Source organism: Rhododendron vialii, chromosome 1a (genome assembly GCF_030253575.1).
Source record: "Rhododendron vialii isolate Sample 1 chromosome 1a, ASM3025357v1".
In the NCBI taxonomy this organism is placed as follows: domain Eukaryota; kingdom Viridiplantae; phylum Streptophyta; class Magnoliopsida; order Ericales; family Ericaceae; genus Rhododendron; species Rhododendron vialii.
The window spans coordinates 6,840,067-6,862,385 of record NC_080557.1 but is presented as its reverse complement, the minus strand read 5'-3'; the positions used below and the strand labels follow the sequence as shown (position 1 = coordinate 6,862,385).

The 22,319-nt window shown below is 38.8% G+C and overlaps 3 protein-coding genes across 7 annotated transcripts; 1 reads left to right on the top strand and 2 right to left on the bottom strand.

Moving 5' to 3' along the window:
* The first annotated feature begins 658 nt into the window (after positions 1 to 658).
* Positions 659 to 5,665, top strand: LOC131300281 (uncharacterized). Of its 3 annotated transcripts, XM_058326048.1 has the most exons (8): positions 659 to 711; positions 839 to 936; positions 1,689 to 1,815; positions 1,928 to 2,041; positions 2,801 to 2,999; positions 3,123 to 3,168; positions 4,273 to 4,348; positions 5,057 to 5,665. In XM_058326048.1, the coding sequence occupies exons 2-8, from the start codon at positions 880 to 882 to the stop codon at positions 5,395 to 5,397; spliced, it is 960 nt and encodes a 319-aa protein (XP_058182031.1). In that variant the 5' UTR covers positions 659 to 711; positions 839 to 879; the 3' UTR covers positions 5,398 to 5,665. The 3 variants fall into 3 exon arrangements, with proteins under 3 accessions (XP_058182031.1, XP_058182023.1, XP_058182039.1); XM_058326040.1 differs by lacking the exon at positions 659 to 711 and having other exon boundaries at positions 732 to 936; XM_058326056.1 differs by lacking the exon at positions 659 to 711 and having other exon boundaries at positions 780 to 936; positions 1,689 to 1,757.
* Positions 5,666 to 6,260: 595 nt separating this feature from the next.
* On the bottom strand, positions 6,261 to 11,423 carry LOC131300275 (probable galactinol--sucrose galactosyltransferase 6). The gene is made up of 6 exons (XM_058326027.1): positions 11,225 to 11,423; positions 10,475 to 10,933; positions 8,981 to 9,885; positions 7,859 to 8,068; positions 7,545 to 7,679; positions 6,261 to 7,128 (listed from the first exon to the last, which is right to left on the bottom strand). Exons 1-6 carry the CDS (start codon positions 11,372 to 11,374, stop codon positions 6,438 to 6,440), a joined length of 2,550 nt encoding a protein of 849 aa, XP_058182010.1. The 5' UTR covers positions 11,375 to 11,423; the 3' UTR covers positions 6,261 to 6,437.
* A 6,452-nt stretch (positions 11,424 to 17,875) lies between these two features.
* On the bottom strand, positions 17,876 to 22,196 carry LOC131300264 (anaphase-promoting complex subunit 11). Of its 3 annotated transcripts, XR_009190906.1 has the most exons (6): positions 22,045 to 22,195; positions 20,596 to 20,955; positions 20,067 to 20,185; positions 19,125 to 19,269; positions 18,747 to 18,787; positions 17,876 to 18,197 (listed from the first exon to the last, which is right to left on the bottom strand). XR_009190906.1 is itself a non-coding variant. In XM_058326010.1 (4 exons), the coding sequence occupies exons 2-4, from the start codon at positions 20,739 to 20,741 to the stop codon at positions 19,139 to 19,141; spliced, it is 396 nt and encodes a 131-aa protein (XP_058181993.1). In that variant the 5' UTR covers positions 20,742 to 20,955; positions 22,045 to 22,196; the 3' UTR covers positions 17,876 to 19,138. The 3 variants fall into 3 exon arrangements, 1 of the variants encoding a protein (XP_058181993.1); XR_009190907.1 differs by having other exon boundaries at positions 20,596 to 22,167; XM_058326010.1 differs by having other exon boundaries at positions 17,876 to 19,269; positions 22,045 to 22,196.
* Between the last annotated feature and the right edge of the window lie 123 nt (positions 22,197 to 22,319).

The window sequence follows — 22,319 nt, the reverse complement described above, 5'->3', positions numbered from 1 at the left end:
TGGGTAGGGAGATACATCCTAGGCAGTCAGTAGCATATTATTACCTCTGTCCAAAAAGATTATCAGGTCCGATAAAACAATAACTTCAAATTTATGCATTTTTGTGGTGTAAAAATTTAAATTTTTTCTACAAGTTACTGGAGTATCAATTTATGTTAAAAAAAAAGTTTGGATTTTTTTTTACAAGAAGTAAATTATTTTTAGGTCCTTATTTTGCGAACCGGACAATCTTTTCGGGACGGAGGAGTACAAGAATAAGGTAAATGGAGCTGGTGGCTTGTAGCCCAGCGATTATCTCCTGGTCCTTCCATAAAGGAGATCATGATTTGAGCCTCGTCAGAGGCGTTTGGGGTCAGGGCTTTGGACCTCCTATGGACTAACTAACTATTTCTCCGGCTAACTTTCACTGATGTCCACAGAAGGAAAAAAAAAAAAAAAGAGTGCTGCTAAATACAACTGCTAATTTACTACATGTAGTCAATTCATAAAAGAAAATTTTGGAATTCAATTTTATGAATTAGCTATATGTCGTAAATTCGTAGTATTTAGCCGGGCCCAAAGAGAGAGAAGGTAAATGTGAAATTTCTGTCGTCCGTACGTGAAAAAGCTTAGAAATATTTCTATTTTAACTAAGCTAATTCATGCTTCTTTTTCTTGCAGTATCCAATTTCCTAACGGGTTCGTGTAACATAGCTTAGAGGATAATTTCAGGTTTGTTTTTTTCTAGATTTACGGCTTTGTTGATCTAATCTTTTATGCATTCGTTCTTGGCAATTGACACCATCCATGGTTTATGTTCTGTCTAACCTAATTTTTTTCCATGTCTGTTTCCCCAGAGCATGTAGTTAGGGTGGCGGCGGTGGCCCGATTTCTTTGCCGATGGATCTCAAACCATTCAAATTGGACATTGATGAACTCATAAATGAGTTTGCTGAGGTACGTATAGTTTTCCAGCCATTTTCTTTGTCATCACTTGTTGCATGTCGTTCTGGGTTTGAATTCAATCTTCACTTTCCCACCCCACATCAGTTTGCTTTTGTTGGCCATGTGCATGTGAGCTCTCAGGAACCCTCCCATTGCAAACCGAAAGGCCGGATTTCGAGGGTGGGTTCTACCCGAGGGCTAATACCATGCCATGAGTTCCCACATAGGGTCAACCTATATGCTGAATTAAAATGCTGTGGTATTACGGAAGGCGTAATTCTAGGGTTTGGCGTACTGAATCTCAGATCCGGCCATGGGCTAAGGTCCAGGAGCCGCCTTAGGTGCCCCCAAACACGCGGGTAATTGGGCCCCCAATTATCTTTTAGTACTCAATATATAAGCTCAAAAGAAAAATTTTGCACCCAGCGTATAAGTCCAAAAGGAGAAATTAGGACCCCTCTTCGAATTTCGCCGAAGGGATAGACTCGGGTTATTGTTGAGTTATCTATGGAGTGGGATAGGGTGAACATTGAGCCAAACTTGGCCATGTCTGTGACTCTGTGTAAGCTCTTGAGCACCCTTCCCAACTCCCCTTGTAAGTCTGTTTCCAAAGGTGATCTCTTTCTTTTGGTACAACAGAAATAAGAAAGCAGAACTTTGGGTTACGCAAGGGTTTTTAGTATGTTATCGTTTCATTTCCTTCTCTTTTTTTGAACTTTTTGGGGTGCTAAAGTGTAATGCTAGTGGAGTTTGGTATGTTGTAGAACAAATTGACAGCTCTGGCCGATATGAAAAGAATATGGCTTTCAAGGAAGTTCTCCTTCATATTCGAGGCGAGTCCTTCTACAAACTTGGCTTTCTTTATGCAATCACTTTATGCTCATTCAATTGGTATGTCTTTACATACTTCAACTTGGCTTTCTTTATATTTTACATCTCTATAACTTCCTCTCTTTTCTTCACACCCAGCAGTATAGACTAACTATGATAAAGTCATTTCCAGGTTACATGATCTCTACTGCTTCTTTATCACATAGATTGGGTGGTCTCTATTGCCTTTACTGCCTCTATGAGGTTCAACCATTCAAACCTCCTTTCAAAATCTATTTGTCTATTGGTATGTTATCTACCTTTCCTCATAGCATGGTTTTTAGTAGCTTTGCAATTTTGATGAATATTATCCTCCTAATCATTATTCAGAAGTTTAGTTGAGCTGTGGATTTTAACCTAGAATGATCATGCCTACACAGTGGCATTATAATTCACATGCTTGCGATTGACATCTTTATGTTTTACTTCTGGAAAAAGTGTGTGCAAATGTCTTATGCTTTATGCTACAGAAATCTGCCTTATGCTACAGAAATCTGCCAAGTCCTTAAAACTTGGGTGTGATGGTCCTCAATTCCTCATTGCCCCAGTAGTGACCTTTCTTCCCTTCATCCCTAGATTAGCAACTTCTGCTTGAGTCCTGGTGCTTCTGACTAGTTGAGATGTAGATGTTAGATTACTTGCCTAAATTATCTGAGATGGTTTGAAGATGTTGCTTTCTAAACAGGTTCAATTTAAACTACGAAGGTTGGAATGAGGACTTGAATTGAGATACTTATATAATAGTATTAGTTCATTCACGTTGACTGATAAACAAATTCGATGTAATGTTCAGAATCAAGTTTCAGTTGGGTTGGACCTTTTTCCTTTTTCAGTTATGACAGTCGCTGTTATTTGTGTCTAGTTATTCTTGGTTCAATAAGGATAAAGTGACACAATCAGCTTAGAGTCTATATTATCATTGGTACGTCTGCTGTTCACCTGTTCACTCATGTGTTCCTTTTTCCTCCTTTCTTCTTTCAAGCATCCTTTTGTTTCCATTTAACAGGGGAGCTGAAGAGGCTAAGAATCCTTGTTATTGAGGCGAAAGAAGAGAGCATAAAAGTAGTGCCTGCTCTGGTAAAAAGGATGCTAGAAAAGAATATGTTCCTTTTTGGATTTGTGGACATAAATGTTGGCTCTGTAACAGAGAGGGTGAATGAGCTTACAGATATGCAGAATGCGCGTGTTCAAGTCGCATATAAGACGTATATTCACTCTTTAAGTTTTCTTTTTAAATTTTTAATCAGTTGAAATTGAATTCAATCTGTCAAGCTGTGCTTTACAGGCTGCTGCAGTTTCTTAGTTCCTCTCTTCCTTTTATTAAACAGGTTGTTTGCGAAGACACGGATTGAGCAGTTCATCCACATGGACTTGGTAAGTTTTGGCATTCTATCATGCTATTGTATAAACTGTGAAAGCAGAAACCTATGGGAACTATGGGGCTAATCTTAAGATGCAAATTGTTTGCATTTATTTACATCAACAGTGAAAAAACTATAAGCCATCTCTACAGTCAAGTGACTAATGTGGAATTCAGACATTCATGGAGCGTAGAATAGTTGCAATGTTGGGTTTACTCTTGTTGGAATGCTTCGTCACGTATGAAGGTAAAAGGTATATAAAACTATAACAGTGATAAGATCAAAACCTTGGACGAATTTTATAACTTATTAATCACATTGTGTTGGCTCCTTAATTGTCATGATTGCATTGATACTATGCTTGCTTAGATCTTTGGTCAAATTGTTTGATGAAACTACGAGGGTCTATAGACTTTTGCCATGCACTCCTTTTAATGAATTTTTTTCTTAAAACTGGCCGCATGGACTAGTTGATTTTTTCTTAAAGTGGGTAAAATTTATTGGCAATTTCAAATAAAATTGGCAATAAATTGGTTAAGGTTGGTTTTAGCTAGCCATGCAGTGATTTGGTCGTAAGAGATTGATAACGCAGAACCTAGCCCGCTTGGTTGGGTTCTATGCCAAATGTTATTTGTTGTCCGTCACAAAAAGGAATAGAAGGTATAGAGATTAATTGAATAATATATAAACGTATCTCTTAATGTTACATATCTTGCATAACGACTTTGTTTATTTTTTCTTTCATAAGTCTCTTGTAATTAAAAGTACCTTCACATTTATAATTTTATCCTGCATAGCACTCACTTCATTTCTTTATAATTTTGAGTTGCCTGATCATAAGGCCACTGTATCAGCCAAATAATGATAGTTGTTACGAGGTTGTTTAAACAAAAGCCTTTGCCAAAACCTAAAGCCAAAGAAAATCCTATTTTGAAGGATTTGTGAGTGCTTTTGGTGGGTACATAGAAACAAGTTGGCTTGTTAAGAATCTCACAATTTACGGAGCATACTATGGATTTCCGAAGTAGGCTCTTTTTTGTTGTCCCTTAGATCTTTAGCTGATTTAACATTCATTTTCAAGATCAACTAACTAAATCCAAGTTTGCACTTGTTCCAGGGTAAGGAACTTGACATTGATGAGATCAAGAAATTGTCGACAGATTATGCAGCGGCCAAGGAAGTGGCAATCAGAGGTACAAACTTCTGTATCTATCTTCTATTCTAGGAGACGATACATAATATTTCTTATAGATTTCGGGATGATTTGCCCTTCATGCCACCCTTTGTTTTCATGCACCTCAACCTTGAGAAATGATCCCAAACAGATTTATAGCAATTAGAATTTTCTGACCACATCCCATTTCCTTATATAGTAATATTGATTTGATTTCAGATTGGGGACTTATGACGTTATAATTTTACCAAATTTGGGCATGTTTTGAGAACATGTCTGGACTTCAAACTCATAAAGTAGCTTCTAATTCCATTTTTTGTGCCTATCGTATGTTTTTTTTATGCAGTTCTGTGCTTATCGTGAATGAGTCAACAATATCCAAATTATTCACGAGATCTTTCGAGAAGAATTTTACCATAAGTTGAAATGTTAGGATGGAAATTATGCCTATAATTTGCCCTTGTGATTATGCATATGTTCCATTGTCAACCTTGAACCTTTCTGAACGTCCGTCTTTGCTATTCCTTTTTTTGTTTTGCTTTATCATTAGCCTAATACTTGCTCCGGACCTCCAATATCTCAAGCGATCTATAAATTTTCAAGCTCTTCAAGAAAATAAGTTTTAAAAGATCCAAGATAGTTTAAACGCGTTGTTTCCAACTTGATATCTACTTTGAGTTTTCTATTTTCTTTAGTTGCAAACTTTTGACTTGTTTTCCTTTTACAGAGGCTAGCGATCTGTTGGATGTCCAAAACATCAAGCACATAGCTGAGAACAAGAAATTGGTTGGAGAGGTGGTGGAGAAGACTGCTCAAGACTGGACAGTCCAGAAAGAATTGTTTTACCAACAAACGGGATTGGACCCGCGTAATGGCGGTGGACCCCAATTACCGCAAGACAATGAGAATTTTGAACAACAGAAAGATGATGTTAACTTTGGACTGGAAGGGAATGAACCCCATGAGGAACCTGAATTCCATGGATTTCTTGAACTGATGGAGGATGATGACAAATTTGGCGAGGAGCTAGAAAGACAGATACTATTTGGTGACGAACTAGAAGAATAGTTAAGTCTTTTCTGAGGAGCCAAAACAAGAGTTGATGTTTTTGTGATGGTTTGAGTTTATAATGGAAATGGTTAGTTGCTTACTGGATATGTTTCTGTGTCTAGAACCATATTTGTACAAATTAGAGAGAGGTATCATGAAGTTATGGGGATTTTGTTCTTCACTTGTTATGACATTCAACTCAGCTAGTTTGAGTTCTGCTAGTTTTTAATTTGAACTGAATTCACGGTTGGTGCAATAAAAGTTGACAGAATGCATCAGATTTGCAGTTGATGTCTCCGATGGAAGCTTCTATTTGTGCGTGTTTTGGGTGCGATATGTTACTTTAATAGCTTTGTTGTAATAGCTGCACACGGACATTTCGCTGATGAATTTTTCTGTCATTGTCTGAAGAAACAGTTGACGGAATTAGAATTTGTAGAATTCTGTGGTTACCACCCGCTATGGCCTTGTCCCGAATCGTTTTTTAAACTCTTCTTTTTTTCCTTTTTTTTTTTTTGAAAACACATCTTTAACCCAAGTGAATGATGATATTATAGGAGGAGATCGTCTTGTTTCCGGTTGTGCTGTAAACAGGTTGTTTACGGCACCAACCAATCTCAGCCGTCTATTCGCACAATCAATGGCTGAGATTCGTTTTCAATTACAATCGGTCACAATTAACTCTTCTCCTAAAAAGTTTCATTAAAATCCGAACCGTCCAGAATACTTTTGGACGGTCACGATTGAGTGCTGTAAACAAGTGTAAGTACACTTGTTTACAGCACAGTCGGAAACAAGTTTTTCTCTAATAGGAGAGGACTTTGATCCATAAAGAGGAAGGGGGGGGGGGGGGGGGGGGGGGGGGGGGGGGGGGAACATGGTTTACAAATGGAAAGCAACATTTTATTTAAATTAGTAATTTCCCCTTCCAATCTTTCTCACAGAGAACATGGAAGTCGGGAGTAAATATTAGGGAATGGTGAAATCTATCAAAAAGGCAATAATCCCCTGAACATTCCCTCTCCAATATCTTCCATCTGACCTAAACTACAATCAATTCATAACTCAACCACAACAATGTGAAACTTCTGATCCTCCCCAGGCACATAATCCAAGTTCAAACTAATCAAACCAGAAACCGAATCGTAATCAAACTCAACCGCGGTTGAGCCCACGGTGCACTTTCTTGGCTTAGCCGATGAGTAAGCACCAAACCGGCCACATCCCTTAACCTCCATCCGAACTATGGCAACCGCTTCTGCGCTCAAGTTCTCAATCCTCTCTCCAAATAGTCCATTTCCTTCCCCTTCATACCCATCTTCCAGTTCAGACAATTGTGCACCGCCCTTGACTTCATATTTAAGTCCTTCAATCGCTCCACCGGCATTGAACATGTCAATGAGCCCCAAGGGTGCAAAATTGAACCCCGGTGCCAAGACCTTTATGGGTGTAACTGTAAAGGTTTCGTGCTGGAGGACCTTGAGAGAAATAGGCATCGCGACATTGTAAGGAAGAGTGATAAGAGTACTGTCTCGGTGCCAGTACACGGCGCAGTCACCATTCCAGTCAGGGTCTACGGCCACATCACCAATGAGGTGGACGTCCCGGGCCCTAATGAAGCCGGTTATAGCTTCGGACCCCGTTTGGTGGAATGTGTTCTTTCTTTCAGTGGTGTTCCAGGCTGCACCTTGGCAGTTGTAGACCCCAAGCACTCCAGTGTACTTGTTCATGTTCCATATCTTCAGTAAGCTGAAACCAAATTGATTTTGGTGAGAACATTACCTTGCTAGAAACAAACTTTTCATCAATTTTGGAACTTCTTATACCATGGCAAGGACTTGAAAATTTGAAACAGAGTTTTTGTACACATCATAAGACTGGAAGATGGATGAAAATACGAGTTTCCGGTCCCGAACAAGGATTTTTCCATTGACCAAATGAAATCATATTCCCTATTCCAAGTGAGAAAGTTGTATGTGACTACTGAGTCATATTTTTGGAAATGTGTCCAAGTTTGGTGAGCTTGGACTAGCTGAGAAAGATCAAGCTGGATAAAAATGTCTCTTTCCAATTTCTATGTATTTACTAATTACATCCAGATGTCCAATTGGTTACCAAAACTGATATGATGATTAGTTGGAGTAAGAAAAAGTTGAAATCCTTACCTAACACCGTCACGGGCCGGGTCAGAGAACAGGCAATCTTGGGTGGGCCGGCCAGGTAACCGGGCTCTGAGGATTGACCCATCAGGTAAAACAAGCTTCTTCAGGAGATCAAAGTTGTGCTTCCCAGGTGCATCACTGTCCACGTGAAGTAAAAACCATTAGCCTATTGTCACCACTTGGTATACTCTTTCGGGCTCGCCTAACTTGTTTACTTCTTTTCGGTGTATTTGCATTGGTAACTAACTTTTTCATATTTCTATCGACAATACTTTTTCGATTCATTTTGACTATACGTCGATAAAAGAAATTCTTACCTAACATAAACAGGCCCACCGCTGATGGCACGGGCTGATGCATGATATTCGGCTGCTGGATGAAGGGAGTGGAACATGTCCCAATCAGGCAGCATGAATTCTCCAAGGAAGACACTATTGTATGCAACCGCAGCTATGTGTATCGTGTGTGAGACCGGATCACGGGGGTAGAAATCGTCCGATGCCCTCACCACAGCCGTTTGTTTAGAGCTGTATCACAGCATTCAGTAGACAACACCACATCAGAAAAACTCCAATTTCTTGTGGAGTACTGTGATACTATCATACAAGGGGCTCCAAAATATGTGGAAATTAATGTAGGATATGATAACATGTCATTCCATTGAACCAAATGAAAAATATGAGTCATATGACAACATTTTCCACACATGAGACCTTAAAAAAGAACAGAAAAACAAAAATGTTCAGCAACTATGGAGTAATTATACTCAGTGGCCCCCAAAATGTTACCCTATGGTGATCAAATTTAGGTAGGTATAATTGATTTTTACATTGGATGTACAGTATCAGTAATACTCCTCTCTCATATGCAAAAAAATCACTATCATTTGCAACAAATCTACATTTATGTAAAAAAAAAATATTGTGGAAAATCACTATCATTTGGACATTGTTGTACTTGTACCATCTTATAGTATATGTTTGTGTATTGTATATGACGTGTCATAAAGAATATGTCATTTTAGACTTGTGCAATGATTACGCATCACATGATATTGAATATCTACGGATATTCGAATGGAGAAAACATTAAGAAATAGGGAAAACAAGAGAATTACACCGTACAGATTAAAAAACAAAAAAAAAAAAAACAAGCCGGCCTTAAATCTGTGTTCCTAGCTTTTTTTTCTTTGATGGATGGGCCTTGGTGCTAATGAAAGAAGTCTCAGATCGAAGTTGATTGAAGCGATATCGAACTCCTTACCCACTACTAAAGTAACTAAACTAGTAACTTTGGGGGGGAAAAAATAATTCAATGCAACCGCTATTTATAACGGAGCTCACATCATGTATAAGGGCGTTATAAATAACTGTTGTATTTCACGATTTTTTAATAACTTTGGGGAAAAAATACATAAGAATCAGAAGTAGGAAATGTACCAGTAAAGCGCATCAGTATTATGGCTCATGCAAGCAATGCACCCATTATCCGGGAAATTCCTGCTAACCGAAGCATCAAGGGCCTGATGGTACATCCGGGTCAACTCAACCCGACCCCCCAAACCCGCCCCGAGCGTCTCCAAGATGCACTGCGCGTCCACCTTAACCCCGTCTATGCCCGCACCCGCCAGATAACTGTGCAGCTCACTGTAAAACCTGTACACTTTCCTGGGGTCCACCAGCCCCAATCCCTGCACCGCTATCGCATCGGTCTTCCATGTGGGCTCGTTCTCCGCCACTCCTTTCGACACCGCCGGGTACCTCATCGACGACCCGTATTGCTCCATCTCCTTCACCCCCGTCCGGACGCCGCCCCAGTACCCGGTGATCGCGTGCCACACGTACACGTACTTCAGCCCGTGCTTCTCCTTGGCGATGCTCACGATGTTCTTGATCCCCGCCGTCGGATCCTCCTTGTCTTGAAACTTCTGGTTCTCTCTGATCCCGGTCAGTCTCAGCAACGACGGCTGCTGCAGGTCCGTCGGCCCGGATTTGTTTTCCTGGTCCAGGCCCACGGACTGCCAGCCGTCGTCGATGATGACGAACTTCGGTGGAGCCCCGCCCGCGGCGAGACTGCCGAGGCCGGATTCCACCCCTTCCTGGGTAACTTCCTGGTAAAACGCGTCCCACGTGCACCATCCGAAATAGTCAACGATCCCGGGCAGTTTCTTCTCGTGACGTTGACGGAACGTCTTGAGGTGGGATTTAACGGCCGCGATTGAATCGGTGATCGTCTTGAACGGATCCGTCCCTGCGCTTATGTACACGGAACGAGTGAACTCGTCCGACGTCGTTTCCGAGTCCCCGCTCTCCAGACATAGCTCCAGCTGGTCTCTCCAGTTTCCCTGGAGAAACGCGTGAAAAACGTGTCAAACGAGAAAAAAGAAAAAAGTTGATAAAGTTTAATTTGATAATTTAACGAGCTTCAAAAAAAATATGTTCAAGTCTAACTTGGTTTTGAAACAAGACGATTTCAAACGAACATTAATCAAGCCAAACACGAGCATATATCAAAGAGTCTGAATTTTTTTATACTCCCTCTGTCCCAATTTATGTGTCTATTTTTTGACTTATCTTAACGCAAATTATTTGTTCAACTAGAAGTTAGACTAGGAAAAATTTCCTTAACACCCTTTCACTTTTTCAAAAATCGTGTATTGAGAAATATGCACTTTCATTAATTGTCCAAACAGTGAGGGTATTTTTTGGAAATCCAAAATATTTTGAGTATAATCATTGTGCTTAAGAAATTAATTTTTGTGCTCAAAAAATGTAGCGCCAAAATTAATGTCGTTATTTCAAGATTGAGTACATAATAAGCCGAATAAAAATATGTTCAAGTTTAGTGTATTTATGTAACAAAATCAATCTTGAACAAGCTTTTAAAAACCAATACAAACTCAGACGGCAGCGCAGTTCGTTTAACAGCCCTACCTGGAGACAAGCACGGAACGGTCCTTCGATCAGCGGCAGGAAAACGGTGTAGACGATCTGATCGGACTCGAGGTGGGACCCGCCTTTGGTCTCGACCAGCAAGAACTGGGTCTCCAGCGGAATGTCGCGCCCCTGATCCCCCATTTTCTGAGCCATCCACCATAGCTTGAACCGGAAGCACGCCAGGAACCGGGCGTCGCGCAGGTCCCCGAGGGGAACCACGTGGCGGCTGCTCTTCCCGTCGAAGACCGCCCCGAGGAAGACCCCCTCCACCGGGCCGGAAGTCGAGCCGGACGTGGCGATCACGTTGTCCGGCACGTCCGTCAGGATCGTCCGGTCCTTCACGACCAGCTTCCGGTCAGATATCCGAACCGCCGGCGTTATCGTCATCGGTGCTTTTTCTCTCTCTGGCTTTCTGTCTCTTCTTTCTGGTGTGGAAACTGATCCGAATTCACCTCTCTGCAAAACACACAAAAACACATAGACAATGAATTGCTAAACTACCAGTGGGATTTGTCTTCCGAAATTACTAGAGGTATCTATAAACTAGCCTGACACCCGAATTATTAATTACTCGAGGTGTGCATAGACTAGCCCGACACCTGAGTTATCAAACAAAATGAATGGCTAAACCATATAGTACAATGTAGTTTATGTATCAGAAGATTTGTGGGATATATATATATATATATATATATATATATATATATATATATATATAGAGAGAGAGAGAGAGAGAGAGATGGGTACCTTGAAACAGGAAATTGAAGGGAAAGGGGAAGGTGGAGGTGGTGGGGTTTTGAGGCGATTTTGTGTGGAGAGAGAGAGGAGAGAGGGGGGATTTATAGTGGGGGAGGGGAATGGGGAGGGACTGTAGATTGATAGATGCACCACCACCATGGCTAAATCTCCCTGGCCCTGGGTTTCTTCTGAGTCTAGAGATCTTCTTGTCTTCTGACTCTTCTGCTAAAGAAATGTTAAATAATTCCTTAATCTAATTGCGGAATCCGACGGTCCTGAAACGTGCTGCGTTTGATTTGGTCGTATAGTTTCATAGCCTTAAGGAAGATTAGATTGCCACTTCGGATCCGGGTCATCCGCCACTTAGTTGACAAAAAAAATACTTGATTTTTGATAGGGTGACGGTTTCACTAACTGAATTAAATATTTATATTTTTAAAATAAAAGTAATGTATTGTGAATGAATGATATTTTCATAAAATGGAAAATAAATATTTAAAGGATATGAACATTAGCAGAACGTGGCCCAATAAATTGTTTATTGAAAAAATTTATACGTATATTTTAAAGAATAGGAGTAACGGGTATTTTTGTCAATAAAATATAAATCAATAGCTTTTGAAATTTCAAAAAAATTTCAGGAATTTAAAATGGATAATTTTTGGAAAACTGAGTTTTAAGTATTTTTGGGATCGAGTTTTGGATTTTGACTGACTTAAATGTAATCTAGCTTAAATTTAAGAGAACGAAAAGGAATTGCTCCGAACAAAAACCTGTATTCTCTGACAAAGAACCTGTGACAATGTCGCTTCGGCAAGGTCCTTTTCGGCCGAACTCAGCTACTTATTTATTTATGTTCCAATGACATTTTATAACAAGCAGTCCTAGCTAGAACCTTCAATAGTTACATGTGGGTGATCACATTTTTTACCTATATCATGCGATGCATCATTCCACACTTTTTTAAGGACTCTAAACGCATCTTAATTTCGAGCAGTGATTTTTTTTTCATTTCTCTTATTTATATCCGCGTTTTTTATTTTGTATTTATTTAACAAAATTCGCAATATTACTATCCTCGTTAATTTGTTTTCTTGCACTAGAAAGGATAATGCTGTGACCTTTTACTCGGATAATACTAATCCAAAAAAATGCAGAAGATGATAAAGGAGGAGAAACTCAAAAAAATTAAGAATTTTATTGAGTGTTGAGAATTTTCTTTGTTATTGTGGGTTTTATCCACGGACACGTAAGCAACAGAGGATAGATTAATCCGCCACGTTTTTTGATTGGGATAGGGTTCAATCATTGAATGAGATTACCTGTTTCCACGTAAGCGTATCTCGTTTTCATCGAAAGCGCCTGGGATCATAACACGTGGCTCCAGCGGAGTCTGATCTGATGTACCTGAATAATTTTCAACGTCGGTGATTGGGAAAGAAAAAAATTGGTCAACCTGACTCAACACGAATCACAGTTACGGGGCGTTTTTCACAAAGCAATAATCGTGTACGGGTGGCGAAGTCATGATTTTGACCGCGAGACTAGCTTAATAGACATATATTTTTTTATCGAGACGTATACATATTGCTTTTCAATACGTTACATTTTTTATTCTATGCAATTAAAGTATATCAATCATTTTGTTTTTTTATTTAAGCTACTTCAACTGTCGCGTACTTATTTTTTATTTATGAAAGAAATTGAGCAACAAGAATGTAAAATAAACAGGTTTTTTTTATCAAATCGAACCAAAATTATTATGATTATAAGTAACTATACATGAATAATTATCAATAATCTTGAAAATCAAGTATATACAAATCAAAAAATTTAAAACTCGGAAGCTCGGGGAGCCGAGGCCCCCTCGGGCCCCAATATTGCTCCGCCTCCTGTTGTGGACCACGATTTTTTGATTGTCCTTGTACAAAAAAAAAAAAAAACGTGGTATTTTTGCGCCAAATATTTATGTATTATGCATTTGTCTCGATGAGAGAGAAATTAGAAAAGAAAAAAAATTACGACTTTTACACAAGTATTTTAAAAAAGGTCTTGCTATTGTCAGCCCACTGGGCTAACGATAAACACACTAGAAGACAAGAAAAATACGTATTTCTATGTACTTTTACACCCTTTAATATACATTCACACTCTTACTATTATTTGGTTGATTTTAGAATTTTCCTTTTAAAAAATGTCCAAAAAACCCAAAAAGTCGCCAAATTTTTTTTAAAATTAAATCAAGACCAAAAAAGTCGTGGTTCGCAACTTTTTGCTTATTAGCAGAAACAAATGAGTTGTAATTAGACAAAGACCCACAAGAATGATTGATTTGTTGCGTACGTGGAGTTTTTCGTGGATCCCACTGAGGTGTTTAATTCCCTAAATTATGGGAGTATAGTTGTGTGAAGAAATGATTGAGCAATGCACCTAAAGCTAGTAATCATGAGGTGTTTAATTCCCTAAATTATGGGAATATCGTTGTGTGTGATTAATTCTATTCGAAATCATCTACGTGAATCGGATTATGACGCAATTTTGATCCGAAAATTAGAAATGATTTCGTAGGGAAAAAAAATAAGCAGGGAAAAGTCAAAATACAAAAAGTTGCCAAATGGTAGTATTTGATTTTAAGAGAAAAAAGAAATGGTATTTAATTTTGACCACTCGACTTTGCTTAAATTAATACGGATCTGTTTCGTAATGTATCTTGATAATTCGCTAGAAGACAGAAGCCTGAAAGAAACCTAATAATTTCGAACCCGTGAATCCTACCGAGCAGCTCCCTGTCGAGCGGGTGCAGAGCGGCCGATATTCGGCCGGTCAACTCGGCACAGATGGCTCAGATCGAATCTGAGCGTATACAAATCGCATAAAGTCCATTCCTCGGTTAAAATCCGAGCCATTAATTATTGAGATGAGCATCCAATCCGGCCGCTCCGCACCGCTTTACAGGGAGATGCATCTCGTGTTTATTAGTCTAGTTTTATGTACCTTTCACGCCAGCTGAATTTGTCTTGATCTTGGGCTGTTACGTACTGATTGAGCATTCTACCAAATTGCCCTCAAATTTTCACCATATAATCCGAAAGCCATTACCTACCCACCATCTCCCTGTCTTCCTCCACATTTGAAAGTTGTCAAAACAACTTTCACATCAGAATTGGTAAGGTCACTTGCAGTGCCGTGCTGCCGTTTTATGTCTTTTTTTGGCATAAAAAAAGAACATCATATATATATATATATATAAAGAAAGAGTACAATATAGTTTTAACAAACATAATACAACACACAATTGTGTTATCGCCTAAGATAGAGGGCGTTGGCGACATGCGAAGGCCTTGAGGCTTAAGGAACAGAGTACAATGTGAATGCATGAACAAAAAAATACATAAACGATAGAAAAATAAAAAATAAAAAAAACAACCCAACCGCAACCGTCTGTCACTGCCACGAGCAAGCCACTATAACACTCCGTAGCCAAGGATGACCAAACCGCTGGCCGGATCGCGCCTATACATAATAGCGACTGACACAGATCAGAGAGCCGAAGACCCCAGCAATAACCCCAACAACAACACCCCTACATCCACAGCGTCGCAACAAACAGACCACAAGGACTCCAGCATAACCAAGCTCCGGTCAGACAGCACCAAGCTCCAAACAACACCACATGTAAATGCCAATCAAACCACATGCAAGCACACCCTATGATTGGATCGGATGTGGGACGGGGAGAAAAGGGGTGGGAAGTTCGATCCAATCGAAGGAAAGAAGAACAGGCCGATCGGATGAGAAAGAGGAGAGAAACCCGATCGGTTGAGAGAGAGAGAGCAGTCACTCGGATAGGGAAGGGGAAAAAAGAAACGGGGGGCCGAGCGACTGGAGAAGAGGGGAAAAAATAGATTGCATGGGTGATTGGCGACGAAATACAGGATCATCGGAGCATATCACCGGAGAAAGAGGCCTCAAATACTTGAGACACAAATGCCGGAGTAGGAAAAAGAGCTCTCCGGAGCAGGAAATAGAGATCGCCGGAGGTAGAGAGAGCGGGAGCGGCGGACATGATTGGGAACTTATTCAGTAAATAGAAAGGAAAGAGAGAATGGAGGAAGAGAGAGGGGGGGGGGGGGGGGGCGCCCCTCCCCCAGCTGAAACCTGAGAGCTGTAGCCTTGGGTGTTGTTTATAGAGAGAGAAAGTTATTAAAAAAATCCGTTTTAGGCTCTTAAAAAGTTTAAATTTTACGATTTTCCTTCTATTTCGTCCATTACTAAAGAAGTTTCAGGAAAATACGTATATAATGAGACACCGCCGACGAAGCCAGAATTTCGGTCCATTTAAATCCCCTAATGTTGAGCCTTCGAGTTTTTTGTTTGAAACTTTGAGAGAGATATAGGGAAGAGAGAAGATTGATGAGAAAGATAGATAAGATGAAAGATGAAATGGGTACATGCGGTCGACTATTTTTTTTTCCAGTTCGGGTAGCCCGAGAGGAATCCGGGAAGTTAAGTTCCTACTCCATACTCTCTCAATTCCGGTTTGTTTGTCTAATTTAAAAAATTCAACTTACTGAAAAGACACAATCATTACACTTTGAAAACTAAAAATTTTCACTAATGCCATTCAATTCAAAAGTGCACTTGTCACATCAATTCAATAAAGATAAAAAGTATAAAATGATATTTTTATAAGGTTTCTTCTTTGGTCTTTTAAAATTAGACAGACAATTTGGGATAATGAAAGAAGTCAAAAAGCGAACAAACAAAATGAGATAGAGGGGGTAAGTCATGTACATGGTGCGCGTTAGCAGGACTACAAATGCGAGCATAAAAGCGTTTTTAAATTACATTCTAACCTAATAAAATTTGCGTGAGGGCAAAAATTGAAAGCGCAAGTATAGTGCAAAAATTAAGATCGAAAACACGAGACATTTTGAAGAATTATATGTGACTAAAGTTGTGTACCCATAGTTTTTTTGGGAAGTGATTTTACCACTTTCCCTTCTCTTCTCTACAACGCTGTTTTTATTTTCTCACAACATAAATCACTCACTAAAAATGACACAAAGGAGACTGTCGTCAGAAAAAAGTGGGTTAACAAAATCTTTTTTTTTTTATTTTAGAAAAATAGTAGTAAAAGCAAAGACACGTGGGCGGTTAAAGTGGAATCTTTTGGCCGGAATTCACGGTGGTACAGAGAATAGTTAGCCGTGACGGGACACGCGTGCGGTGGAACAAAAATATCTTTTTCCGACGCAGATCTACATGTCTGATGTGGGCAGACATCGTACCAATCATTGCCTTGTCTTTGTTAGACATATGTAAGAAAAAAATCACATGTATTCAGCAGCCGTAAGATTCGCACAAAAGGGTACATTCGCTACTAGTACATATATGTACATATACCGCGTACGTGTGCATTTTGAACTCGTCTCGAGTCATACTAAGAAGATCCGACACGCTCATTTTATTCAAAACAGTTTGTTTGCGGTCTTTGTAAAAAATCAACTCAATTCGATATCGATAAAAACGTTTTATAAAACATCCACCTTTGCTACAGAATCCAGGCCTGAATTCTAAAGTAAAGTTGGATATTTCATAAATATAATTTTTGATATCGGGTTGAGTTGACTTTTTTACAAAGATTGTAACACAAACTATTTTGAACAAAATGAGCAAATTGGATCATTTATGCCTTGTTTTCTTTGCTTTTCAAAGAGCATTTTTAAAAAAAATTCCCTCTAGATTCTTGTTATTTTCAACATTTCTCTCTCTATCTCTTTTTACTTATTATCCCTACTATTTTTCAAAAAAAAATTCAAAATACAAACCAAACACAGCATTAATTAGGACCCGAAACGGGTCCAAAATGCATACGTACATAAAATGTATGAACTCTCATTTCTGTAGGACCCAAAACGGGTCCAAAATGCATATGTACATGACGTATGTACATAAATGTATGAACTCTCATAGACTTTTCCAAGCAATCTATTTGCATTAGTAGAGTAATCTACTACTATTGTTAGGTGTTGCAATTATGGTTCTCTCTCGTGCCGTCTTCCCAAGCTCAATTGCAGGCGTGCTTATTGCCCCATTTGCAGGATCGAAAGAGTTTGCTCCCGCAGCTGCTCTATGGACGTTTGATTCTACTGATCTTGCAATTTTCTGTTGGAACTGGTGGCACTATTGGATGGTCATGACTAAAGTAGTATGTGGAGTTCTGATGTACACAACACCACCCGGGAGATTAGTCCCAAGGGATCCGGTAGTAGTTTGGTGCCGATTTTGTGTTAGGATTGATAAATCTTAAATTTAAGAACAAGAAATCAATTAGGAAGACTACTTGTGAATGTGGATGTGCGTTTGCAAATCTGTTGAAAAGATTGGAATTTTTGTATCCATTTGAGCTTATTGAAACTTGAGAACCAGTTGAGCTTATTGAAACTTGTATCCTTTTTTGTTTACTGTAATATTAGACTGCGTAAAAGAGCATTTCACTCTCAATAGTTGAACTTGCTTTGCAAGAGAAGATACACTAGACTAATAGAAACACCATCAATCATCCAGGTAGTAAAAAAAAATCTCATTCACTTAGGAAAAGAATATCAAATTCAGAATAGGGGATGTTAAGAAAGAAGAACGATACAGGAACAGATATAAATTCTAAACATAATCTACATCAAATACAACAAAGATCCCATCCGTGCTCTTACAATTCTAAACAAAATCTACATTAAAAAAAAATGGTTGCAGAAACATTACAAACACGATTAAGGGTTACACATAACAGATTCAGCCTCCAAAAGATGCGGACAACACCCACAAATCAAGTCTCCATACAATAATGTGGTTAAAACCCAAATGGTTCAACTGTAGCAAACAGTTCCATGTGGAAGAACCAATTCTCATAAGTCCCTTGTATTGAAATCAAACATTACACATTTCATACTTCTCATGAATCGTTCTCCCAACTTGCAACCTGAATAGGTAATAATATCAATAGAAGAAACAAAAGATGAGAATAGAAACCCAACCATAAAAAATGTGCAGAAATGTGAGCAAGAGATGTACCAAAATATGTAAACATGTATTATAGCATGTGAAATCTGTACTGGAATTTTAATTGTTATGGCTTCGTTCTCAACTTACCACCATTCTCAACTTACCACCAGAAGCCGTGTCAACTACATACCAATGTAAACAACTCGAACAATCTAGGGTTTCTTGAATTGTATTTTCATCCTCAACTATGATGTTTTTTTCACCCTCTATATTATTTGAAATTATACTACTCGAGTTAATAAATTATTATATGTTCTTATACAAAAAAAGAACCTTTAAATCTACAATAAAAAGAACTGAAACAATATTGATGTAGAGGAGTAATAAAGTCGCCTTAGGCTAAAATTCCATTCTACCAGTAAAGTCCTAGATCTAGTAAGAATCAAAATGCGTAATTACCAAAAAAAAAAAAAAAAACACATTTGAAATTTCTGCAGTCCAGAAAAAATTACAGAGAGAGAGACACATTCAGTAGTTCTCTTCTTCATCCTCTTCAGCAAATAATCCCTAAGAAAACGAGCCAGAGAGAGAACGATTCAGCACAGCTCTCAAACAAACCCTAACTCGAACAAAATCAACCCAGAATCAAACCAATCAGCATAAATCAGTTAGGTTTCTAAAATACCCATTTTATCGAGGAAAAAAAATAGTTCATTTAAAAAAAATCCACAAATTTTAAATTCCAGAAAAAATAAGTTCATTTATCTGTGGTTTTTGGTAACTGTGGCGACCTTGTTGTCTCGCTGGTTAATCCACTTCCAAACATGAACCAAAGAAAGAAAACAGCAATAAGGATTCAACACACACAGAGAGAGAGAGAGAGAGAGAGAGAGAGAGAGAAGACTTGAGAAAAGAAACTCAATCCGTCTGATCATCTCCTTTGAACTGCCATTCCCTACGGCACATAGGGCAATGTGCTTGAGGTGTCTGTGAAGTCACCCATTTTAAGATGCAATGAAGATGAAACGCATGGTTGCACGCACCCCAGACTGCAAGACAAAACATATTATTTGACATTTTACCCATATGATGCAACTTTACTATTGCTGCGAGAAATTTAATAATGGTCCCAAAATAAGATGCAATGAAGATGAAACACACTTTCTACAACGGCATAGGATGAATTAACAAACGAGTATGGCCATGTTTGATTGCTAAAGTGATTAGGACGAGAAAGGATTCCTAGTCCTAGGCATCCCATCTTTAGAACAATTCAGCTCCAACCTCACTTGGTTGGGCGGTAAGGAGGGATAAGGAGTGGGGGCCACCGCATCATCACACAAACACACACAGACAAATGAGATTAAAATAGTGGCCCATACAGGGGATTAAGTTGGTGGGATTATAACTCTGAACGCAACTGGACTATTTCAAATGTCCGAACCCAAATGGACTATTTCAAAAGTCCAATCCCATCAGAGCTGATCCCACTATCAACAATGCAATAAGAAAAGATGTATCTGCTTCTGAGCGGAATACTGAATCTAACATGCATTTCTCCACCACTGATCAATACTGATCAATATTCAGTGTTGGATTGGGACTTGGGAGGTTAAGAATCTATTTGCAAAATGTTAACAGGCAACCGAACCAAGAAGAAGGTTAGCTCCTTTGTGGAAATTTCATCTAGTAATGTGGTACCGCTTGAACTGACAAAAATTTGAGGCACAGGTATCAAAACCCATCAGAGGAGTTAGTGAATGACGACCCAAGTTACTGGATTGATAAATACGCACAAAAAAGAAAAGGATGGCAGGGTGTCTTGTCAATAAAGGCAGTGACTTACTTAGTGGGCAATTGTCCCCAGGGAGTTTACAGTCAGGACAACAACCATCAAAGGCCATTCTACAGATTCCACATGTTTCATCTTGAGCATCCCAAGTCCATGAAGCAACAGCATGCCACCTACAATAGAAGAAAGGTGAATCTACCACAAACCATACCATAAGAAGTTCAAGAGACCCTTCAATACAATAAAAGCTAAAGAGAACTTACTCTGTCCATAAGTCCAACAGTGTTTCGGGAAGGACCAGGTTAAGAGAAAACTGAAGCTAGCAATAGATAATGAAATGGTATTGCAGCCATACTTCATTGAAAAAGTTTTGATTGACTAAAACCAACTTATTAACAAACAAACGGTGCCTAGACTAGAGATTTGAGATTTCCTGAACACAACAAACTACACATGCCATAGAACAACTACAAAGCAATCATAAAAACTAAATACCAAAGCTATAGAAAGGTTATGAAAAAAGACATTCCTTACTATCAAAGCATTTTGCACATGTATTCATAATTGACAACAAAACAAGTACCTTCGAATACATTTTTTCAACTGAATGATATAAATGTTACACAAAATCAAGAAGCCTCTTGACTCCAAAACGAAGCTCTTTCCTGCACCCCATACTCTTTTAGAAGCCACTTTTAAATGGCTTCTTGTTTTCAAAAGGAAGTCCATAATTGAATTGTCTTAACCATCTACATACGTCACTTAACGAATCAAGTTATGAACATTATAAGTTTTCCTATCAACAACACTAATACTAATAGGGGTTATACACCCACGAGAAAGAAGACAGGGAACAACAGGAGATAAATGATACATAACACCACATTAGAAGAAATGAACATAAGATGGATACGTAAGAGCTTAACTTTCATTTTGCTTCTCCCTGCAAAACAAACACCAGATGATGTCCAAAGCTAGACGATCAATAAACTACATTTCCTTTCTTAAAATCATAAAACAGTAAGCACTTGACAATATGATAACCCATCATTCTCACAGTAACAGGAAGAGCGCGTCTTTTACCAGCCCAGAGCCGGGTGTGGGCTAAAGCCCTTAAAGCCACTCCTTTAGGCCCCAAATTTTTACTAATTTTTTGGGGCCCAAATTGTATACGCCCATATAAAATTGAGGCCCTGGTTAAAAAATTTGGTGGCCCAATTCTAAGTAACGTCGGAGTTAAAGGGTCCAACAATTTAGATAATTCGGTGTCTTATTGTGCAATTCTGTAAGAATTCTTCTTGAAAAGATAACCTTTCAAGTATTTGGGAGAGATTTGCATTCCGAATTGAAAGTCTTGAGATGAGTTTCACCAAAAGAACTAAAGAAAGCGCATTGATGTGCTTCATTTACTTGAAGGCAAAGGGTACTTGCTTACCAAATGTATGGAACACGTACCTAATATCGTTGACTACTCCCGTTGCCTCAGGGTAAAGATTATTTTCCAAGTTAAAGTTGATAAAGATCTACCTTTGGTCAATCTTGTCACAGGAAAGATTGAATAGATTATGGTGGAAAAACTTGATAAAGAAAGTTTAATTAGTACATTTGCAAAAAAAAAAAAAAAAAAATACAAGAAGAACAATATTTGAAGGATTATTTTTGAAATATCGCAACGATTAGTGATTTTAAGTATTTAATGCTCTCAAATTCTCGTATACTTCGTTCTGAAGGGTTTTTTTTCCCTATAACGATTCTAGGGTCTGTTGGAAAAGTTCTCTTTAGGTCCCATAAATTTCAGAGTCGTCCCTAGTACAGCCACCGAATATAAATACGGTGGCAAAATCTGTTGTTATATTGGTGGTAAATCTGTAAAAAGTTTTGATTACGATATCAAGTTTGGCAAAATTAGTATAGAATTTCACTTCGGCATTCTATCAAGCATTTGGAATGATAGAAAGCCAATGAGTAAACCAAGCAATAAACCTAGAGAGAGAGAGAGAGAGAGAGTGTGTGTGTGTGTGAGTGGACTTACCGGGAGAGTCTCCGACGACGTCGAAGGGCGATGGGAATTCTTCGTAAATGCAAGGTAGGGTTTTTTTGAAGGGAAAGGACTCGTGTGGATCTGGGTTGGATCGAGTGGGTTCATAAATGTGTCATGGGTTGGGCGCGCCTAATCCACTGCAGATCCTTTTCCCAGAGAACTTTTTGGGGAAAAAATTTCAGTGCCGATTGGTATCTCATGGTGGTGCCCTGTAGCATGTTCGAAGCATCTAAGCGATTTATTGATGGCTCGAATTTGGAGAGAAT